The 19,281-nt window shown below is 31.7% G+C and overlaps 1 protein-coding gene across 4 annotated transcripts in view; it reads left to right on the top strand.

Annotated features, from left to right (window-relative positions):
• The window catches only part of sima (HIF-1 transcription factor component sima), a 71,764-nt gene that overhangs the window by 2,922 nt on the left and 49,561 nt on the right, over positions 1-19,281 (top strand). For 2 of the 4 annotated variants that reach the window (XM_085189355.1, XM_085189354.1), the window contains exons 2-3: positions 17,209-17,396; positions 19,029-19,198. In XM_085189355.1, the coding sequence (XP_085045481.1) occupies positions 17,209-17,396; positions 19,029-19,198 (358 nt within the window). Of the gene's footprint in view, positions 1-6,291; positions 6,710-17,208; positions 17,397-19,028; positions 19,199-19,281 lie in introns of those variants that run through there. The other 2 variants (XM_085189352.1, XM_085189353.1) reach the window with 2 other exon arrangements.

Raw genomic sequence — 19,281 nt, 5'->3', positions numbered from 1 at the left:
ATGATCTAAGGTCTAAAAACAAAGAAAAAACAGAGTGATCGTCGATTTTGATACCCCTTTTCCTTTTGATGCCCGGTGCGACCGCACCGCTCGCACCCCCCTAGCTACGCCACTGATTATAGGCAAAACTATTAATAAAGAGAAAAAATAATCAAAATCTTCACATATCTTGCACACAGCTGGTAGGCAAAGGAAACCTAGTGTTAAGACACTCCGTTCCCCACTTTCTGCCAAATTCCGGAGGCACTGCGTCTTGAGTGGCAGAACTCAACGTCGCGCTTTGCTTCAACACCAGAACGAAGAAACTAAAAAAATAAAGTTAAATAAATAAAGAAACTTTTTGTAAAATATATTTACCGTAGAGAACAAAGTATTAGCCAGTATAACTTTATATTATCTTAAATTGAAACTAATATGTCTTAATGAAACATATAACAGCGCTGCAGCAGTTTATAGCAAGAAGGCAATTTATATTGAACTACTTTGCGGTATTTACTTGATTTAAAATTCATTCAAAATGATAATAAATGCATAAATAAAATAAAATTACGATGAGTAATGCAGTGGAACAACGTCTGTTAAATATGATAGTTGTAGGTTCAATTCCTAGTTGTTGAAATTAATTGTAGTTTTAATTTCCCCACTCTGGTGTCCCAAAATGTCTTGGTATTAGTTTCTCTCTATCTACATTGTCATGCGCAAATAAACATGAATTTGTATTTTTTTTTTTAATAAAATATTTTATTGATTTATTGCTCTATAACTTTACAAGTACTGGTTACTATTCCATGTTAAAAAATCTATTAATTAAACTTGTAAAAATCAACCAATTTTATCTTAAAAACTAGTTATTACAAGCCAATATTAAATATTTTGTATAAATTTATATATTTTGGTTTTTAGTAGGTTTTCTTTAGTAAACAAGAAATGGTGTTCTTACTAAGCAGATAAAGTTTTCTTTTCATATTTGTTTAGTTTACTTGCTTGTAGGCAAATGTTTATAATTTATTAATAGATTGGAGGTTGGTGTCCTACGATCAGTCTAATTTTGTCATTCCTAAACTCATAATAACTATGACAACATAAATGAGCCATAAAACTTTTCTTTATATTTAGCATATACTTTGTTTTTATTTTTTATATGACACTAGTATCTTTTGTCTCTTAGTGCAAAATTAAACCATTGATGCTTATTGTATACAAAACAAAAATACCAATAATTTTATAATTCGAAACAAAAACAATTTCAGTTTTCGTTAAATATACATATACAGATGTCACGGATGTTACAGTTATGTATTATATTTTTACCATTTTATATATATACTAGTGGACCAGAACGCAGCTACGCCCGCTTGAACTATACGAATATTTATTAAATATATTTATGATATTATTTTAGTTGTCAATAGAGAGATGCGTTAAGCTCATTTTGGGTGACGTTTTCTAACAAACTTTGCAAATCGTTGCTTTGCAACGGTCGCATAGCGACGATTGTTATTAACATGGCGGAATAAATTGCATGTCAAATTAATAAGTATTTTAATATATTGGTATATATCGAAAATATTACAAATATGAGAAAAAAAGTATCCTATGTTCATCCCGAGACCCTCAAGTATCTCTATATGAGTATTTTATCACAATTAAATTAGCGGTTTGGCCCTGATTGCGTTAAAGACAGACAGACACACAGGCAGATAATATAGGTATGGATTATAAAGTTACTGCCGCTAAAAGCTAGTATAATATACACATATTCAACAGTAAATATTTGTTACTAGAAATTTCACATAAAAACTTTTCCCCTCAAAATAGGTTGCGGAAATGTAAACAACTTTTACGATTCTTTCTCCTCCAATTTTTTATTTTCTAGCCAATGTTGAAACAGGTCAATGGAAATAACTAAAGCTCACTAATAACTGCTGATAGTTCCTAATGTATTGGAATTTTCCTCGTATTTTACAAGCAAGCAATAATAGATTGCTTCTGCTGCTCTTCTATGCTTATATCTATCATATATTGTACTATGCTACTTATATTAGTAATTAATAATTGTTCTTATTACAGATATAAATATATTTATATGTTTACGCGTCATCCTCATTTTTTGGGTAAGGCAGTGCGAAAAGTGAAAAAAAAATTAGGTACATTGCCAATAAATTAGGCAGTTGCGTGGTAGAATTTACTAGACTTGTTACCAGAACAAGTGAAGAAGAATCGAACCCACAACCGTCGAGCTCACAGTTAAACATTTGTGCCACGGCGCCGAGATGGCTTTTTTGCAAAAAATATAGTTTACATACTTGACTGGTAAAAAAAATTGCATTGTATTGTGTATTGTTAAACTACTTAAATTCGTGCCTGGAATGAATATTCTAAATTGTTATCTAATGCGTTTCTTGGACTTTGAACTGTTACTTAAAAACAAAATGTTGATATAATTCAGTACAGACTAGTAAGGTAATTTTAAGTCTGAGTTTATTTTTTTATTACCTTCACAGTAGAAGGCAGAGGGAACCTGGTTACCTAGTGCTAAGACACTCCGTTCCTATTAAGTCACTTCTGTTCCTCACTTTCCTTCGAAATATGTCTGAGTTTCGAATTATAATTTATTATAACTTATAACAACTGTGAAAACTCCGTGTGAAAAGTTATGATTTATAAGAGTTTTCTAGTTTCTATACATAAAAAATATGATTATTTTCATAACTTATATTTTGATGTTTGTAGATTGGCAAAATAAATTGTAAATGAAAACGTATTTGATTATTATCTGTATAAATTAGATTATTATTAATAAGCTTATAAATAATGAAAGAGATTTAAAATATTATTTATATATTTGTATAATATGTTTCCTATACTATTATACAAAAGAAAGGTAAAACGTTAGTATCACTTTCTTTTCTATCTATATCTTTATCGAGATGATATCACGCCCCTTGCCTCTGATTGACGTACGTACTAGATAAATTATATCTTTCTGCATCTGTAGATGTATGGAATAATTTTAATCTGTCATTGGATTTACTCAGATAAGAGGAAATATTGCGAAACGTCGATTTTAAATAGAAATCTTATTTGTATGAACCGGTTTCTTAATATTTTGTTTATTTTAACGCCCAATTCTTATATTTCCATACGAGCATATGTTTAAGCAAATAACGTTAAGTTATTCTGTGAATTTGAATTTATAATTACGTATTTTGGTAAATACTCAATAGACTTTCTAGGCCAGTCCTGACGAAGGGGGACAAAGTGGAGTAGACGCGACAGGTTGTGGGTTCGATTCCCACTCGAGGAAATGAAATATTTAATACTTTCATTTCTTTGCTCTAGTATCGAGGCAAAGCGCGGCGTTGAGTTCCGCTTAACAGACAGTGCTTCGGAGTGTCTTAACACTAAATTTCCTCTGCTCTGTGCGGGATATAGCGTAAAGCTGAAAAAAAAACTTTCTAAAATAAAAATATTGAGAGCAACATCAAATATGTCATACCTATACATAATATGTGGAGTTCTTTATAAAACTTATAAAGGCATCCAATGAGCCGACGGCACTGGAATCCCTCCCACCTCTAATCATAAGCACTTTTATACTCTGATGAGGCAGACAGACATGTTTATTTCTTTTTAGGGATTTAAAAGCTTGTTTTTTTTCCTTTTTATTGCTTCGACTATTCCGTAGATACCTTGAGCCGTTCTAAAATTGTATCGTTATGGTCGTTGCCTTTCTTAACACAGTTATTTTGTTGCATTTTATGTTTGGTTTATTTTTTTGTGTAAAAAAATTACACATTCTGTAGATAATATTGCTGTTTTTGTATACTATTGGCTACTATTGTAACGTTTAAAAAAACGTATACCTAACATTTAATAAGACATTCATAATTTTCTCTGCAAAACAAACATCGTTATTCGAATAGAAAAATATTTTTAATGGCATGTGGAATTCTTGTTAATGTTTATAATTATTATTTTTTTTACTTTGATCTGTAGATCCAATAACAATTATAAGATAACAAATATAACTAATTATGTAAATATAGCATTAATGTCCTTGTATCGTTACAATATTTTACCCTTTTAGTTACCAAGTAAGTAATTTGGATATTTATAGAAAAATTATATATAAAAATACATTGTGAAACTTTTCAGCTCCACGCATCTTCTGCATCAGAGATATAAAATTGCTTAAAATCTTATTTAGGTATATTTTTTTATTTTAACAATGTAAAAATAGATATATTTACATTTTTGTTTCAAAAAATGAATAACGTTAATCGACAAGAAAACAGCTTGGTCTAAATTGTTTAACTGATTGTAAAAACTATAAGAATTTTGATAGTTACATTGCAAGTAGTCCTTATATTTTATATATAAATATTTGTATATAAGTAAGTATACTGAATGATGAACAGGTGCAGATCCGAAATACACCTATTACAATATTATTTTAGAGCATATACATATATGTCTAAAAATTCCAATAAATTACCCACTAACGTTAACGTTCCCATCGTTCACGAAACTATAAACTATAAAGTCGACTCTAAAGTTGAAATGGTCAACTCTAAAATTAGGTTAACAACTAAATGAAGATAACAGCGGGCTACACTACTTTTATGTTTTTTTTTTACATTTTAAATGTTTTTATAATTTTAGACTTGCTTCTCTTACTACAAATATTATCTATATATATAATAAAATTGTAAAAATATTTTGTCTGTACATTTGACTGTCAGTCAATTCTGTTTATTAAATGAATAATGATGTTCAAGCGGGCGAAGTCGCTAGTATTAAATCTTCTTGTACTTGTGTATATAATTATGATTTAGTAACAATACAAATACTTAAATATTTATAAATTAAGTATCTAAGAAGATAGAATTATTATTTATAATCTAAATAGATAAAGATTTTTTTAACAAATATAAAAAAACTGTCGTCGTCTGATATCATCGTCTCTTTTTTATTTGAAATAAAGACTCCCAAATCTCTGCCGTTCACAATCTTTCTCGGTTCACGATTCGATATCTTATTATTTCAATGTCACATGCAAGTTTATCTTTATTCTAAATTAGAATATTTTCTTATCATGATAAATCTTATTATTTCTATAAGCAACAACAAATTTTTCATTTTATTCTTATTTCTCAGCAGCAGAACCTGGAAACATAGTGTTAAGACACTCCGTTCCCATTACGACACTTTTTTTCACGCTGAATTCTACAGGTTTTGCGGTGCAGCAGCAGTGGCAGAACAACGCCGCCATCAAATTCCTATAATTAATTTACTTTAATTTTCAAGCTCGATATCCATTATATAATATTTTATGAGCACTATTATAGACTTCAGTAGTAGCCAATGTAATTTTAATGAGCACAAGTAGCTTCTTACGCATGTTTATGGTCTCTCGCAGACGACATTGCATACATACTCCATGTTTAGTAAGTTGCCGCTCAATTACGTATATCTACTGAATGACGTTTTGTCGTCCTGTCCCCGTCTGTATATTCTTTATCTCATCCGCTACATCGAGTTAAGGACAATATTATATAGGTAATTCGGTTCGGCTACGGTGTCACCAATAATTATGCATACACCTTTCATAATTCTTAAACCCCCCCATTTTTTCTATGAATAGGTATATCTATTTGTTTATTATATTAACTTTTCTTTTAAATACTTTTTTTAGAAATTGCATAAAAAATTTAACGTTGCTTAGGTATAGCTGGAAACTATTAATAAAATATCACTTTTGAATTTATTTCAATACTTCCGTTCATATTCGGTATAATATATTTATTTACATTAGGCAAAAAATAGATTTTCGTAACCAAAGAATAGTAAATTATTAAATATTCTTAAAAATAGCAATAAACTATTTGTATTAATTATGTACTTATTATTTTAAAGTAGCAAAAACATAATAAACTTAAACTTTTCTTATTGCTATCACCTATCATGTATGTATCATGCATAAGCTCGTATCTAAGTGTAATGAGTCGATATTTGATAGGATTAATATTATCATTATTATTATAGTTAAGTATAAATGTTAAAACGTCATTATCAACTAAGTATTTCTGATAATATTTAATTAATATGTTATAATACATTTATAAAAAAAAGGGAATTATTTAAGTGAATTTAGTCCATTCAGAATTAAGTCTATCAATAAAATAAAAAAATGTCATACGTTCCCTCCGTTATCTTTTATATAGATATCAATTTTTGCTACTATGCGAGAAATAACGAGCAAGATAAGCACATCTTTCTACTATCAGTCGTTCGTTGATTATGTAGCTCGATGGACTGTTCTACACATTATGTTAGTGAACGGGGAATCTCTTACACAACGTTGCCCAGTCGTGGGCAACTTTGAGGAATCCGGATGGAGTGTCCAGTGTCCAATGTCCAACCAGTGGTCTGGTCAGCTGTCAAATAATAATATAACCAATTACAATCAGTACAGTGCCTATAATGAAATATCAGTGCAGTGCTACAATAGGAACTACTATGTGCCAGATATACCCCAACAGTACTGCCAATACCAGCCCCAGCCAGTTGTTTATACCACATCACCAATAGTTCAAGCTAATTTACCATGCCATCAGAAACCAGAATGGGATTACACCAGCATGTGCTACAACGTGAATGGGCAGCCCTGCCAATATACGGACGTGGTCGATTTGGAAGACTTCATGTAAGTCTAGGATTAAGGCTATTTGATTTATTAGGAACATAACATTTTTATTTAGGAATATTTAGAGTATTTTGCAGAGAGAGGCCAATATGGCACACTTATTTGTAAATAATTTACTTATTAGACATACATGCTCGCGTCGTTAATTGTTTAATATTATGACTTCATTTCCAATCTTTGTCGGCAATATTTTTATTTTTGCTAGTATTAACAATGAAAGCAAAAGAATTTGAAGTGACGTTTTGAAGGGAGACAACTATAAAAAACTATAAAAAACTATAAAAAACTGCCTTAATCGAAATCTTCAAAAATATTCACGACCCAAGCACATGTATTGGACTTACTATGTTATATCTTGATAAAATAAATCAATGTTTCATTTATCATTGACGTCGACTCTTAGGTAAAGTTAACTCTATAACTATATAATTGACTTGTTTAAATAGACAGAACCAGTAAACTTACACTACATACAAAATACTAATGTATGTGAAAAATAGTTTATAGGCGGGCTAAATTAAGGTGGTTTCATAGTCTATAATTACAAAGAAAGTAAAGAGCACAGCTAGTTTATATCATTTTCTTGGTTAAACTATAAAATTATCCCGGCTACTTCTTTGACGTGAACCTTAAGGCTTAACTAAACTAAACTTTAACTTTATTGCCTAACATCACGATATGAGCATAAACACATTACCCTTCTTTGCGTCATCCCCTCGTTGTCGGGTAAAAATAAGGTAGATAGCTCATGTACGGGATAGATGATTCACATATGAAAAGTAGCCAGCCATATAAAAAAAGTAAAACTGGATCTTTTTCTTTAGTCGTGACTTACTTGACTAGGTTCCTAGTTGGGACGTCCACAGAACTCGCCATTTTGCGCGATCTTGAGATTCACGTTTTTTTCGCATGTATTGCCAATCTTTTTGCCTCTTCTAAAACTGAACGTCGCCACGTTTGCTTGAGATAGCCATGTTTCCTGGAGGATTTCTTCTTCTATTGCCCGTTTCAGCATATGGTCAGGATTTAGATGAAACGTGTGGGGCAGTCTAGTTCCACTTACGACGTTTGATCTGCTAGTCAATTCTTGGCAAAGTTCACAATGGTGGAAAATTTAAAATTTTCTCAGGACAGTGGGTGCCAAGAATTTGGCAAAAACATCACTGAATGAAAACTTGAATACTGAAATCTTAATAATAATCACTTTTTTACGTTTATTACTAAATTTTCAAGAACTGTATAACTCCCACCTTTAAAAATGTATAATTTAGTAAAACGTATAGTCCTATCAACTTAGGTAAACAAATAAAAAATACTTTTTGTTTAGAACAAAAAACAACACGCGAGGGAAGAAATGAAACTATTCAATATTTCATTTCCACGAATGGAAATCGAACACACACCCTGTCGCGCCACAGCACTCCTCATTAAAATAATTAATTTTCATATAAATAAAAGAAATACAAGAGCAAAACAAAATTCGTATCTTATCGTGGCCATTTACAATTAGTAAAAGGTACTGGTGTGATATAATGAAAATCTAATATCGACGTTATCACGTAAATAAATCGTGTTCAATATTCTCACTTAGTGTGATAACTGCAATATATTATTACCTACTACGTATAATCGATAGCTTCCTGCCAACCTGCATATAATATTACCTATATTAATGTAAAGTTTAATTTAAGTCTCTTTAGTAGTGTCTAGTGGGGAGCGGAGTGTTTTAACACTAGGTTCTCTCTGTTTTTTATTTAATCGCAATGTCTAGTATAATAAAAAAAATACTAATAAAAAAACTCTATATATATACCTATTATACTCAAAAAAATACCAAAACAAATTTGCGGGGGTGTGGAGGATAAATGTCATATTCGCATATTTATCATATAACGAATAACGATTGGAAGTTCGCCAGACACCTCGTGCTTATCAGCTGATTAAACCACGCGACCTGCCTCCACGAGACTTCTTGAAAGACCATAAAACCTCGTCATAGCCTATAAGTAGTAAAAATAAACTCCCAGTCCGTCCGAGGGCCGCAAGCCGAGGTTTCGCAGGGGACGCCGTTACCGCCGTCGGCATCCTCTCAAGCAGCCGCGTAGTCCTTGCAATTTTTTCAGGGACAGAGTACCCTCTTCCCTATCCACCCGGTGTCGCTTACAGCATTAACCTCAAGTTCGAAGAAATATTTATAAATAATAAACGGCGTTAAATAATAATAGAGTTTAACAGCTTTAGTCGAACGTGTTAATTTCGATTAAACTTAATCTACATTAAAGAGTGCGTGTTTGAAGCCAGAGGAAACAAGGCAGGCACAGTGCAGGCGATAACCTCGCTTCAGCAGCATGAGGTACGTAACGCATTGATAAGAGGTCCGGCTATTAGTTTATCTACGACAAACTCTAAGTTTAATATTACTTGTTTACTTGTTGATAATTATAATGGCTTATGCTGTATTACGTTGTTTTTGGATTTGTACTAGTAAGCTTAGTTAACTTGGACTAACGTTTTTGGACTACTGTCATGGAAGTCATATTACTATTTTAAAGAATTGGCACAATATTAATCTAAATAGAAATATTTAACAAATATATCTACCATTGCTAAACAATAATGCCAATAAAACGTTACTGTTGTTTAATTGAATTGTTTTTTTATATTTATTTTTCGCTTTAACTTCAAAAAGATGATGAAAATCCAAATATATCTTAAGAATAACAAATTCTGTTAAAATATAAAGAAAAATCAATGTGTTTTCATCCTAGTTATCCAATATAAAATTATGCAATTTTATAATAAAACAATAAAATATTATTCTCGTATACGTATTATGAAATGTAAATGTATCCAGTTTTTAGATAAATAAATAAAATAAATAATAAATAAAGCCGTCGTAATAACCTAGTGTTAAGACACTCCGTTCCCCACTTTCCGCCGAATTCTAAGGGCATTCTGTGTTGAGAGGAGGAACTCAACGCCGCCTTGACACCAGAGTGAAGAAATGGAAATATAAATTTTAATAAATATTTAATTAAATGGGGAATGAATTATTTAAAATTTTTATTTCCTCGCCCTGCAACAATGCAAAGCGTGATGTTGATTCCACTATACAACACGCACTATACACAAGTGAAGAACGGAGTGTGTTAACACTAGATTCTAGAAACTAAAAAAAAAAAACGCTATAGCTAGGAAGGTATAAAATAACAATAAGCCCCTCAATTCTAGTAACTCGGTCACGCATTAGCGAATCTTATGTATAAGGATAGAACGCGTCAAGAATACTTGACAGTATAATTTGCTGCATTTATAACACATGTTTAAAGTAACGCCCGGCACGATCGATAATTCTACAGTAATTGTGCCAGCCATTATTTAGATTAATTATATTTTAATGACATTATGACAGAGTTAAGACAGAAGTTAATGATTGAGGAAAACGTAGGACCAGTTTAGATTTTGTATCGAATCCTAATTTGCATATTATTCTGGAAGTAGAACAAAATGATAGGCTTTTGCGTTTTGCAATTTTATTTTAGTTTATATTTTTCCTTGTAATATTTTTAAAATATTTAATATGTATGTATCTATCTATCAAGTCGAGCCTACCTATAACTGATCGACATAAACTTCTGAAAACTAATAATGGGAAAAGTTTCTGGGAAAAGGAAAACCGGCGGTAGAAGAATGTCATGGCTAAGGAATATCAAAGAATGGACTGAAATTAAAACCGCCGTAGATTCATTTGGCTAGGGACAGAACTATTGCGAAGTTGACTGCCAACCTTCACTACTTGGAGAGGCATATTAAGAAGAAGAAGAAGCTATAACTAATTATGTTATAAACTTTTGAGAAGCTTGTTTTGTTTTCATTCTCGTTTAATTCGTTTATCATCATGTAACTTGGCAAGTACACGTAGATCAGATGACAATGCTATAACATGATACTTATAATGGAGTCCGAAGGTGGGCGACGAAATCCTAGAATGTCTACTAATAAACCCATAGAAAAAGGGCTCGTTAGATTACATATTTTCTACTTTTCTCCTGGTGACGAGAACCTGATGAAGAATCTTTAAAATCTTTAATTGTTTTTATTTTGTTAGCTAATAGTAATTAATGTCATTATCACTTAAGACCGTCGTGGTGCACAAGAGTGTAACGTGACGTTCGTGGGTTCGATCCACACTCGAGTGAGCGAATTTTTTTTTTATATTTTCATTTCTTCGCTCAGGCACTAAGACAAAAGCCCGGCGTTGAATTCCGCTACTCAAAACACAATGCCTTCAAAAAAAACTAATAGTAATTTATATCATTATCATTTATTGCTCTACACTACTATATCTGTCACAGCGTTGTTTTTTTTTATGTTATTTGATTTGTTTACGGTTTCTCGAGGTTACTTAATGTAAAATTCAACTATTTAATTTATTACTAACAGAACTGCGTAGTACGGCTCAGGTTTCATTATAATGTCTAGACAACTTCCAAGTAATATAGTTTCCCTAGATATACTCGTATAATTAAGTGTCATAGTCATATAATTAAATCATAAGCTATTATTTACTTCTAACAAATTATATTATGTGCTTATTTATGAGTAATTAACAGTCTCTTTTATTGTAATATAACTAGTGGGACGATACGATAACTATATACTATCACTTATTTTACTCAACAACAGAATGCCGAAATATTTAGGGGTCCGTACCTCAAAATGAAGAAACGAAACCCTTATAGGATCTCTTTGTTATCCATATGTCAAAACCATATGTCTCGAGATTTCGAGAATGTATCAATTTGAAATTAATATCAAATATTAAGGTCTACAGTTCCTTTGAGTGCAGAAAATCAAGCTTCTACGTACAAACGTTTATATATTGTTTATCAGCATTTTGTGTAGTGATTCGCCACGTAATCAAAATTTACTTTCAGTGGACGTAAAATTATGCAATTGAAAAATTTGCTGTATAAGTTAAAGAAAAAATTCAAAACGTGACAATTTATAGATTATTACAGATAAAAAAAACATTACAAACTTATAATTGTAGTTCATTTCATACAAAATTCATAAATCTGACAACTTTTATAAATAGTAATTCCAATCGACATACTATGCTGAAGTTAGTACGGAACCCTCGGTATGCGAGTCGGACTCGCATTTGACCGGTTTTAAAGTATTCTTTTATCATATAAGCCGAATATTGTAGGTTGCAATGAATAAATTGAATAATTCATAATAAAATTCTATATTTTATATTAATTTCAATTCATCATTATTTAATCTGATACTGGCAACATTCTAAGCCTCACGTAACCGGCGCATCGTCTACGATATCAATAAAGAGCGGACATACAAATTTGCAGACGCACGTCACTACTCCTCTATTGGACGGGAATGCCATTATTTTTGCAATCACCACCAATTGTAGATACGCGGTTAATTCCTGTATAATAGTAAAAATTTAAAAATATTTGTATTATGGTAGATAATGAACGCAAGAATGATTTCATAATTGAGTTCAGTCAGATCTCAAAACCCCAATGTCTTCAGAAAATGATCAGTGGATTTTTGAAAACATTGGATTAAAACTTAAATAATAATATTTTTTATACTATAAATTATTATTATTATTTATATATTTAGTAGAGTCTGTATTGTACCGAATATCTCGAAATTTAAGTGTTGTAAGAAGAATCCTATCTGAACTCTACGAACAAATTATAGTTGATTCAAAACAGTAGGAATATCGCTAGTGGTCAAATGCAGAGGAACACGGTACTATTTCTGTAATTCTCTTTAATAAGAGATCTCCTAACTTCAATATATTTCTAGAAACGGAAGACGATCGTCTAAGTTTTTTATTTATATAATCAGATACTGACGGTACCATGTTTCTTGTGAGAGGAAAAATACTCGAATTATAAAAAAAACATTTGCAAGTAATATTTTAATTTGCAAACTTATATTTAACAGATATTATTATATTAAAAATGCCTTGTTTCTAAAAGAAGTGGTAAAACCAGATTCGTTTTTTAGTATTGTTAAATATTATTCGTATATACTTTATTTGATGTACACGAAATACGCTGCTATAATTGCCATCTTTTAACAGTAAAAAATAAACCAGTGCTTCGAATTAAGCTATGATTAAATTAAATTAATATTTTTTCCTTAAATTCATTTGCTTTTATTTTATGGTCTATTTGCAGTTACTTTGAATTTCAAGGGCACTTTTCATACTTGTTTGTTACACTTATCAAGAAATGTAATGTATGTGCCATATTAATTAATCTTTTTTATATAAAAAATAGGATTAAATATGGATGTATTTTAATTAAATATTAAATTATTATTAAATATTTAAATTTAGTCTCGGGGAAGAAATGGCTCAACCGCCTATAAGTGAGTTGCCCCGACTTTGCCCACAAATAAAGGCCCAATTATAATAATTTCGCTTAGATTTTGTCGTTTTAATTTATTGTGAACGCGTCCCAAATAAGGAAATTCTGGTAGACAGTGTGGTTATCAAATAATACTTTTATTTTTTTCTCAAGTTATCAAGCTTAACTTTTACTGCCTTACGTCAGTTGGTGACTAATAAGTTTATACATTTATTAAAAGGCCTAGTATACCGAAATTTATATTTATATTCTGTTATCACTTGTAGACTCGAATATATTTTATTTTTCATATCTAAATATCGCTTAACGCTCCAGTATTATAATATTGTTATAAGTACGTTGGCCCTTTATCTGGTATTCAAACTGGTTCCAAATTCGAATCATTTGTTCCACTGGTTTCATCTTAAACAATCTTGAATTGGATTATACTAACGGTTTTTTTTGAAACAAGTAATAAAATTAGAATATAATGTTTTGGTTTTTAATGTTACGAAAATTATTTTACTGTAAGTTAATTTGTAATATTTTATTAGAATCTGCGAATAAAACTAGAAACATATATTACAAAAATATAATAACCGATTTTAGATTATTTCTAAAGGCTCTTTCCAGAGCCTCTATTATTCTTTTAGAACCCCATATACCACTATTCTTTTGAACCTTATACTCTTATAAGGTTTTGAAAGAATGGTGGTAATGAAATCTTACATTGATATATTTACTATAATTTAAAAATGTTGCTCTCCTTTTTTATTTGGAAGCATTGCATGTTGAATAGCTGAACTCAACACCGCGCTTTGCCTTCATACCAGAGCGAACAACTGAACATATTGATTAATTATAATTTACTCCCCCGAGTGAAAATCGAACCCACAATCAGTTGTCAGTACCGCTAAGTCACGACGTCCTCAATATTTCACACTTGGAGGATTTAATTAACGTTTAATACTAAAAAAAAAACAAAACAAGGCATGCCATCTCATTGGTTGCAATAATAAATAATTGATGTATTTATAATTCTCCCGTTTTTTTACCGCTACCAATTCGTTGAAGCGTTATTTTTCCTCAATGCGTTCCACTCACATATGTATAGCCGTCCTTATCGCCCATTACTTTATCGTTCCCGAATCTAGTTCACTCTACTTCCACATCTGTAACCTGTTACGATGTTAGTTTGTTTCGCTCGTGCCACTTTGTGATATATATTGTTTATAGACACAAAGCAATGCGCGGCGTTGAGTTACGCCACTCAACACGCAACGTCTCGGGAATTCGGCGGAATGTCTTAACACTAGATTCCCTCTGCCTGCCCTATTGTGTGCTGGATACAGCGTTTTTGTTTATATGATGCACGTGGTCGAATGTTTGTTCATTTTTGGTTCAGCAATTTTGTGAAAGCAACGCTTAGATTATGTTTATCGAATTATCGAGGTGTCCATGTTATGTTATCTATTACGTATGATTTGTAATAGTGTAATAAATAATTATATCTATATACTTGCATTGAAAGTTTTTTAATTATTTTACAAGGTAGTAAGGTGTAGGTTCATTTACGTTCTTAAATTTTAGCTTAGAAACTGCTGTATCCCGCACACAGCAAAGTAGGCAGAGGGAACCTAGGAACCTTAAGCGCGCCGTTCCCCACACTCGTTAAATATATAATTTTATCTATTATAAGTTTTTTATACATATTTATATATTTAGTATGATAATTATAGTAAAAATTTCCACAAAAAAATACCTAAAACGTTAAAAACATAAAATTAAAGATACATTCATATTTTTATATAATTTTATCATACATTTTGCATGTGAAGTTACAAGAGCCAATATCCAAACAGTGTCTGCTCTACCCTCGGTTCTTGGTTCTCATTAGTCCGAGCACGTCCCGAGGCCTGTTTGCGTCAATAGGTAACAACCAATTTGATGGTTCTTATAATTTTATTTCCAGTGAATCATCATTAGGAGTTTTATCTAGAGGATCAGCTTTTACATTATAAAATATTATTCGAGATTGTCATTATTTATCGTATAAATATATATCGTGTAAGTATAAGATAAGATTTATTTGTATACTTTTATATTTTGTTATAATAATAGGAAATGAGCTCTAATTTATATGGTTTTAGATTCTAAAAAATTATGAAAAGTAAAAGTGTTGTAGAGTGTCTTAACACTAGGTCTCTCTGTCTGCTGTGTGCGGTTTTTTTTTATTTAATAGTAAATATGAGAATATGCCACTTTAAGCAAAACAATGAGTGCTGTGTAATATTAAAAATAAATAATTGATAAGTTTAATTAGATTGCAACAGTTCGTGATGTCGCACTTTATCGCATCAGGGTGGGCAGAGGGAACCTAATTTGCTCCCGATACTCCCGATAAAACAAGCTAACACAAGTAAAAAGGAAGCTGTTACATTTTTAGTTTATTTGTTTAGTTAACATTTCTGGCCATTTCAATTAAAAAATTGACACTTTTTGCCTGATGATTCTGCTGTTGTATTAGAAGTTAAGGATTTCGAGATATTGCGTGTTGAATGGCGGAACATAACGCCGTACGTTATTGCAAAAATATTTTATTCCTCCAGATGGGAATAAAACCCATAACTATTTATAATCAGGTGATAAGTATGGTCGATATGACACGGGTATCTTCCAAAAGCGCTTCTATCTCCACCTTAAAGGCCGGCAACCCACCTGAAGCTCCTCTGGTGTTGTATGGGGTCGTGGGCAGCGGTGATCATTTACCATCAGGTGATCCAAACGCTCGTTTGCCTTGTCCACTTCCATAAAAAATATGTGAAGTATTAACATTGTGTTTCAAGTCAAGTAGAAACAGAAAAGTGCGCCATTAAATAAACATTACAATCAATAAATAATAATGATTTATAAAGACATTTGTTGACGCATTTGTTAAATATGCTATTTGGAGCAACAGATAAAATTTACTTGTTACTTGGGACCTAATGACAAATTAATGGATAAAGTTTTTGGTAATTGCAAGGCACACTCTTTGGTGATCTGAGCAAGAGTTGTCTTGTCGTTTTCAGTTTTTAAAGTGTTATATCACTCTTATGGAAAGAAAATACTTAAAAAACGTATAAAAAATATTTTTATTTTGTCGTACTTTACTGAATTAAATATTAAATGTGTTAAATATACTGTGTGTGCGAAATGTGTGTGCCTGGTGTGTCCGAGGTGACAGACAAAAAGGAAAAGCTCTGTGCTGTTACTAAAAGGTAATAAAAACACAAAGGTTGTGGGAATTTATATGAGTAGGCACATATAAAATGCAGGTACATATGGAATAAACGCGATGGTTATGAGTTCGATTCTATATTTAATATTTTTTTTTTTTTCGAGTGTGTGTGACGACTTGATGAGGCAAAGGGCTGCCTTGACTTATTGAAGATTTGACGTAAAGTGGGAACCGGAAGTATCTTAATGTGTAACGGAGTGTTTTCTCCCTAGGTTCCCAGATTCCTTCTGCTTACCTTGTTATATATAGAGCGTGAAGCTATAAAAACGAATAGTAAACGTCTGTTTTTACCGTGTACCTTGATAACAATATCGTACTAATTTCAATGACAATAAGATGTATAATAGCAGGGTTTATTTGACAATAGTTAAAAGTTATAAACAAAGGAACTGAATTTAATGATATCACTAATTAAATACTTCGTCGAATATTCTCGATAATTGTCATGTAACTATCTTTTTGTATTATTTATTTATTTTTAATTTTTTATTATAATGTTTGTCTAATATATCTTAATTATGGTATTATTCCTATTATAGGTGTTTTTTTTATTTTGTTATATGTATATGTAAGTATATAATTATAAATAATTGAAGGCCGTCGTAATGCAGGGCCAAAAGCCTGGCTATGGGTTCGATTCCCACTTAGGGGATTAAAATATTTTAATGTTCTCGCTCTGGTGACGAAGCTCAAAACTGAAGTGTCGTAATGGAAAACAGAGTGTCTTAACACTATATTCCCAGGTACTCTGCTACGCTTTGCGCTACAACGGCCTCTAAATAAAAGTAAATCTATGAGAACATAATATTTCAACAATACATTTCTTTCACCAGGAATAATGAGAAGCGCAAGGAGAAGTCGCGCGTTGCAGCTCGGTGTCGGCGCACCAAGGAGATGCAGATCTTCGCCGAACTGACTGCCGCGCTGCCAGCCAAGAAGGAGGAGGTGGAACAGCTGGACAAGGCGTCTGTCATGCGCCTCGCCATCTCCTACTTGCGTGTTCGTGATGTTGTTTCGATGTGTGAGTGGTTTTTGATGTTTTGTTGATTTATTTTTTGGGCTAAACTTTATGAGGCCAGTCGTGGCACAGTGGCAACCGTGTGTCATTGTAAGCGTGACGGTTGCGAGAGCGGGTTTTAAAACATCGCCGGAAAGTGAGGAACGAATCGTCTTAACTTAAACGAAATATTTCATATTTCCATTTCTTATCCCTGGTATCAGTTGAGTTCCACCACTCAATTGCTCCAGAATTCGGCGAAAAGTGAGTGGAGTGTCTTAACACTATGCGAGATACAGCATGAAAGTGAAAATAATACTTAATAACATATATTTAAAAGGTACATGTCATGTAGTTTTTTATATAAATAGATCTAATCTATTGTAACATGTGCAACAAGCGTGCACTTACAGCGACAAAAACGCTACAAGAATCGTAATTAAAGTATATTTTTATGGAGTTTTAGGTCGACGCATGAATAATGTAATTTAGAAAAAAAATGTCGCGTCTTTACACACTGGTTGCTGTCGAGAGAAACTTGACACTAGTAAAATTATCAGTAATTATTATTGTTAATTACAATTCTTATTTAGTATAATTAAATATAGTTTTCGTTCCTTTATTAAGTTATTAAGTACCCGAACGCGGCTACGCCCGCTTGAACTATACGAATATTTATTAAACATATTTATGAAATTATTTTCAGTTTTCAATAGAGATGCGTTAAGCAAGCGGATTTTGGGTGACGTTTTCTAACAACAAACTTTACAAATCGTTGCTTAGCAACGGTCGCATATCGACGGTTGTTATTAACATGGCGGAATAAATTGCATGTCAAATTATTAAGTATTTTAATATATTGATATATATCGAAAATATTATAAATATGAGAAAAAAAGTATCCTATGTTCATCCCGAGACCCTCAAGTATCTCTATATGAGTATTTTATCACAATTAAATTAGCGGTTTGGCCCTGATTGCGTAAAAGACAGACAGACAAAGTTAATTTTGAATTTTGTAATATAGGTATGGATTATTATTGTTAATTACCATTATTTATTATAATTAAATATAGCTTTCGTTTTAAGTATCACTGGGTTTTACTGGAAAAACTTTTTGGAATTTGACATGACACCACAGCATCTGGCTTATTAAGAATTTGGACATGCGTCACTGAAGCGCTTGTACTGGAAATTTTACTTCAATTACCAGTGGTTTTTTTGTATTGCATAGCTTCTGATCGTAAGAAGCTTATAGCTAGTTGAAGTACTTTGTTGCCATAGTATTAGGTTTTATAATAGGAAAATCATAGGTTCTCACTTTGAGGATATAATAAATTTTACGATGCTATTTGCTATTTTGTATGAACATTTCAGTTGCGTAAGGTAATTTAATACTTACTTATTACACAAATTACATACTTCTATTTGATTTATTGCCATGTCATTATAATAAATCAAAAGTCATAGTATATTTACATGATTTTATGTAAACGAGAAGGTTAAAGACAATGTGGGGAACGGAGTGTTTTAACACTAGGAAACCCTCTGCCTACCCTGATGTGTGCGGGATGCAGCGTGCAGCTGGTTTAAAACAATGTTGCAACATTAACTATTAAATGTACTAAATAATAATGTTACCATTTTAAATTTCAGTGCCCGAAGACAAAGAAGCTCCAAAACTGCAAAGTCCAAAAGGTTTAGAGGAAGTCCAGTCTGAGCTCTCCTATATGAAAGCTTTAGATGGCTTCGTCTTGGTGTTGTCGCAACAAGGTGACATCGTTTACTGCAGTGAAAACATCGCAGAGCATCTTGGAGTCTCACAGGTAGTTCTAAGTTCTTACTTAAAAAATTAAAAAAGAAAATACAGAGAGTATTTTTCTACCATTTTTTTAAATTCTCATTTGTT

Source organism: Heliconius melpomene, chromosome 8 (genome assembly GCF_056956725.1).
Source record: "Heliconius melpomene rosina isolate 202511_hmr_F chromosome 8, ASM5695672v1, whole genome shotgun sequence".
Taxonomy (NCBI): Eukaryota; Metazoa; Arthropoda; class Insecta; order Lepidoptera; family Nymphalidae; genus Heliconius; species Heliconius melpomene.
Note: the sequence above shows the minus strand (reverse complement) of the source record. Positions and strands in the feature narration are given on the sequence as shown.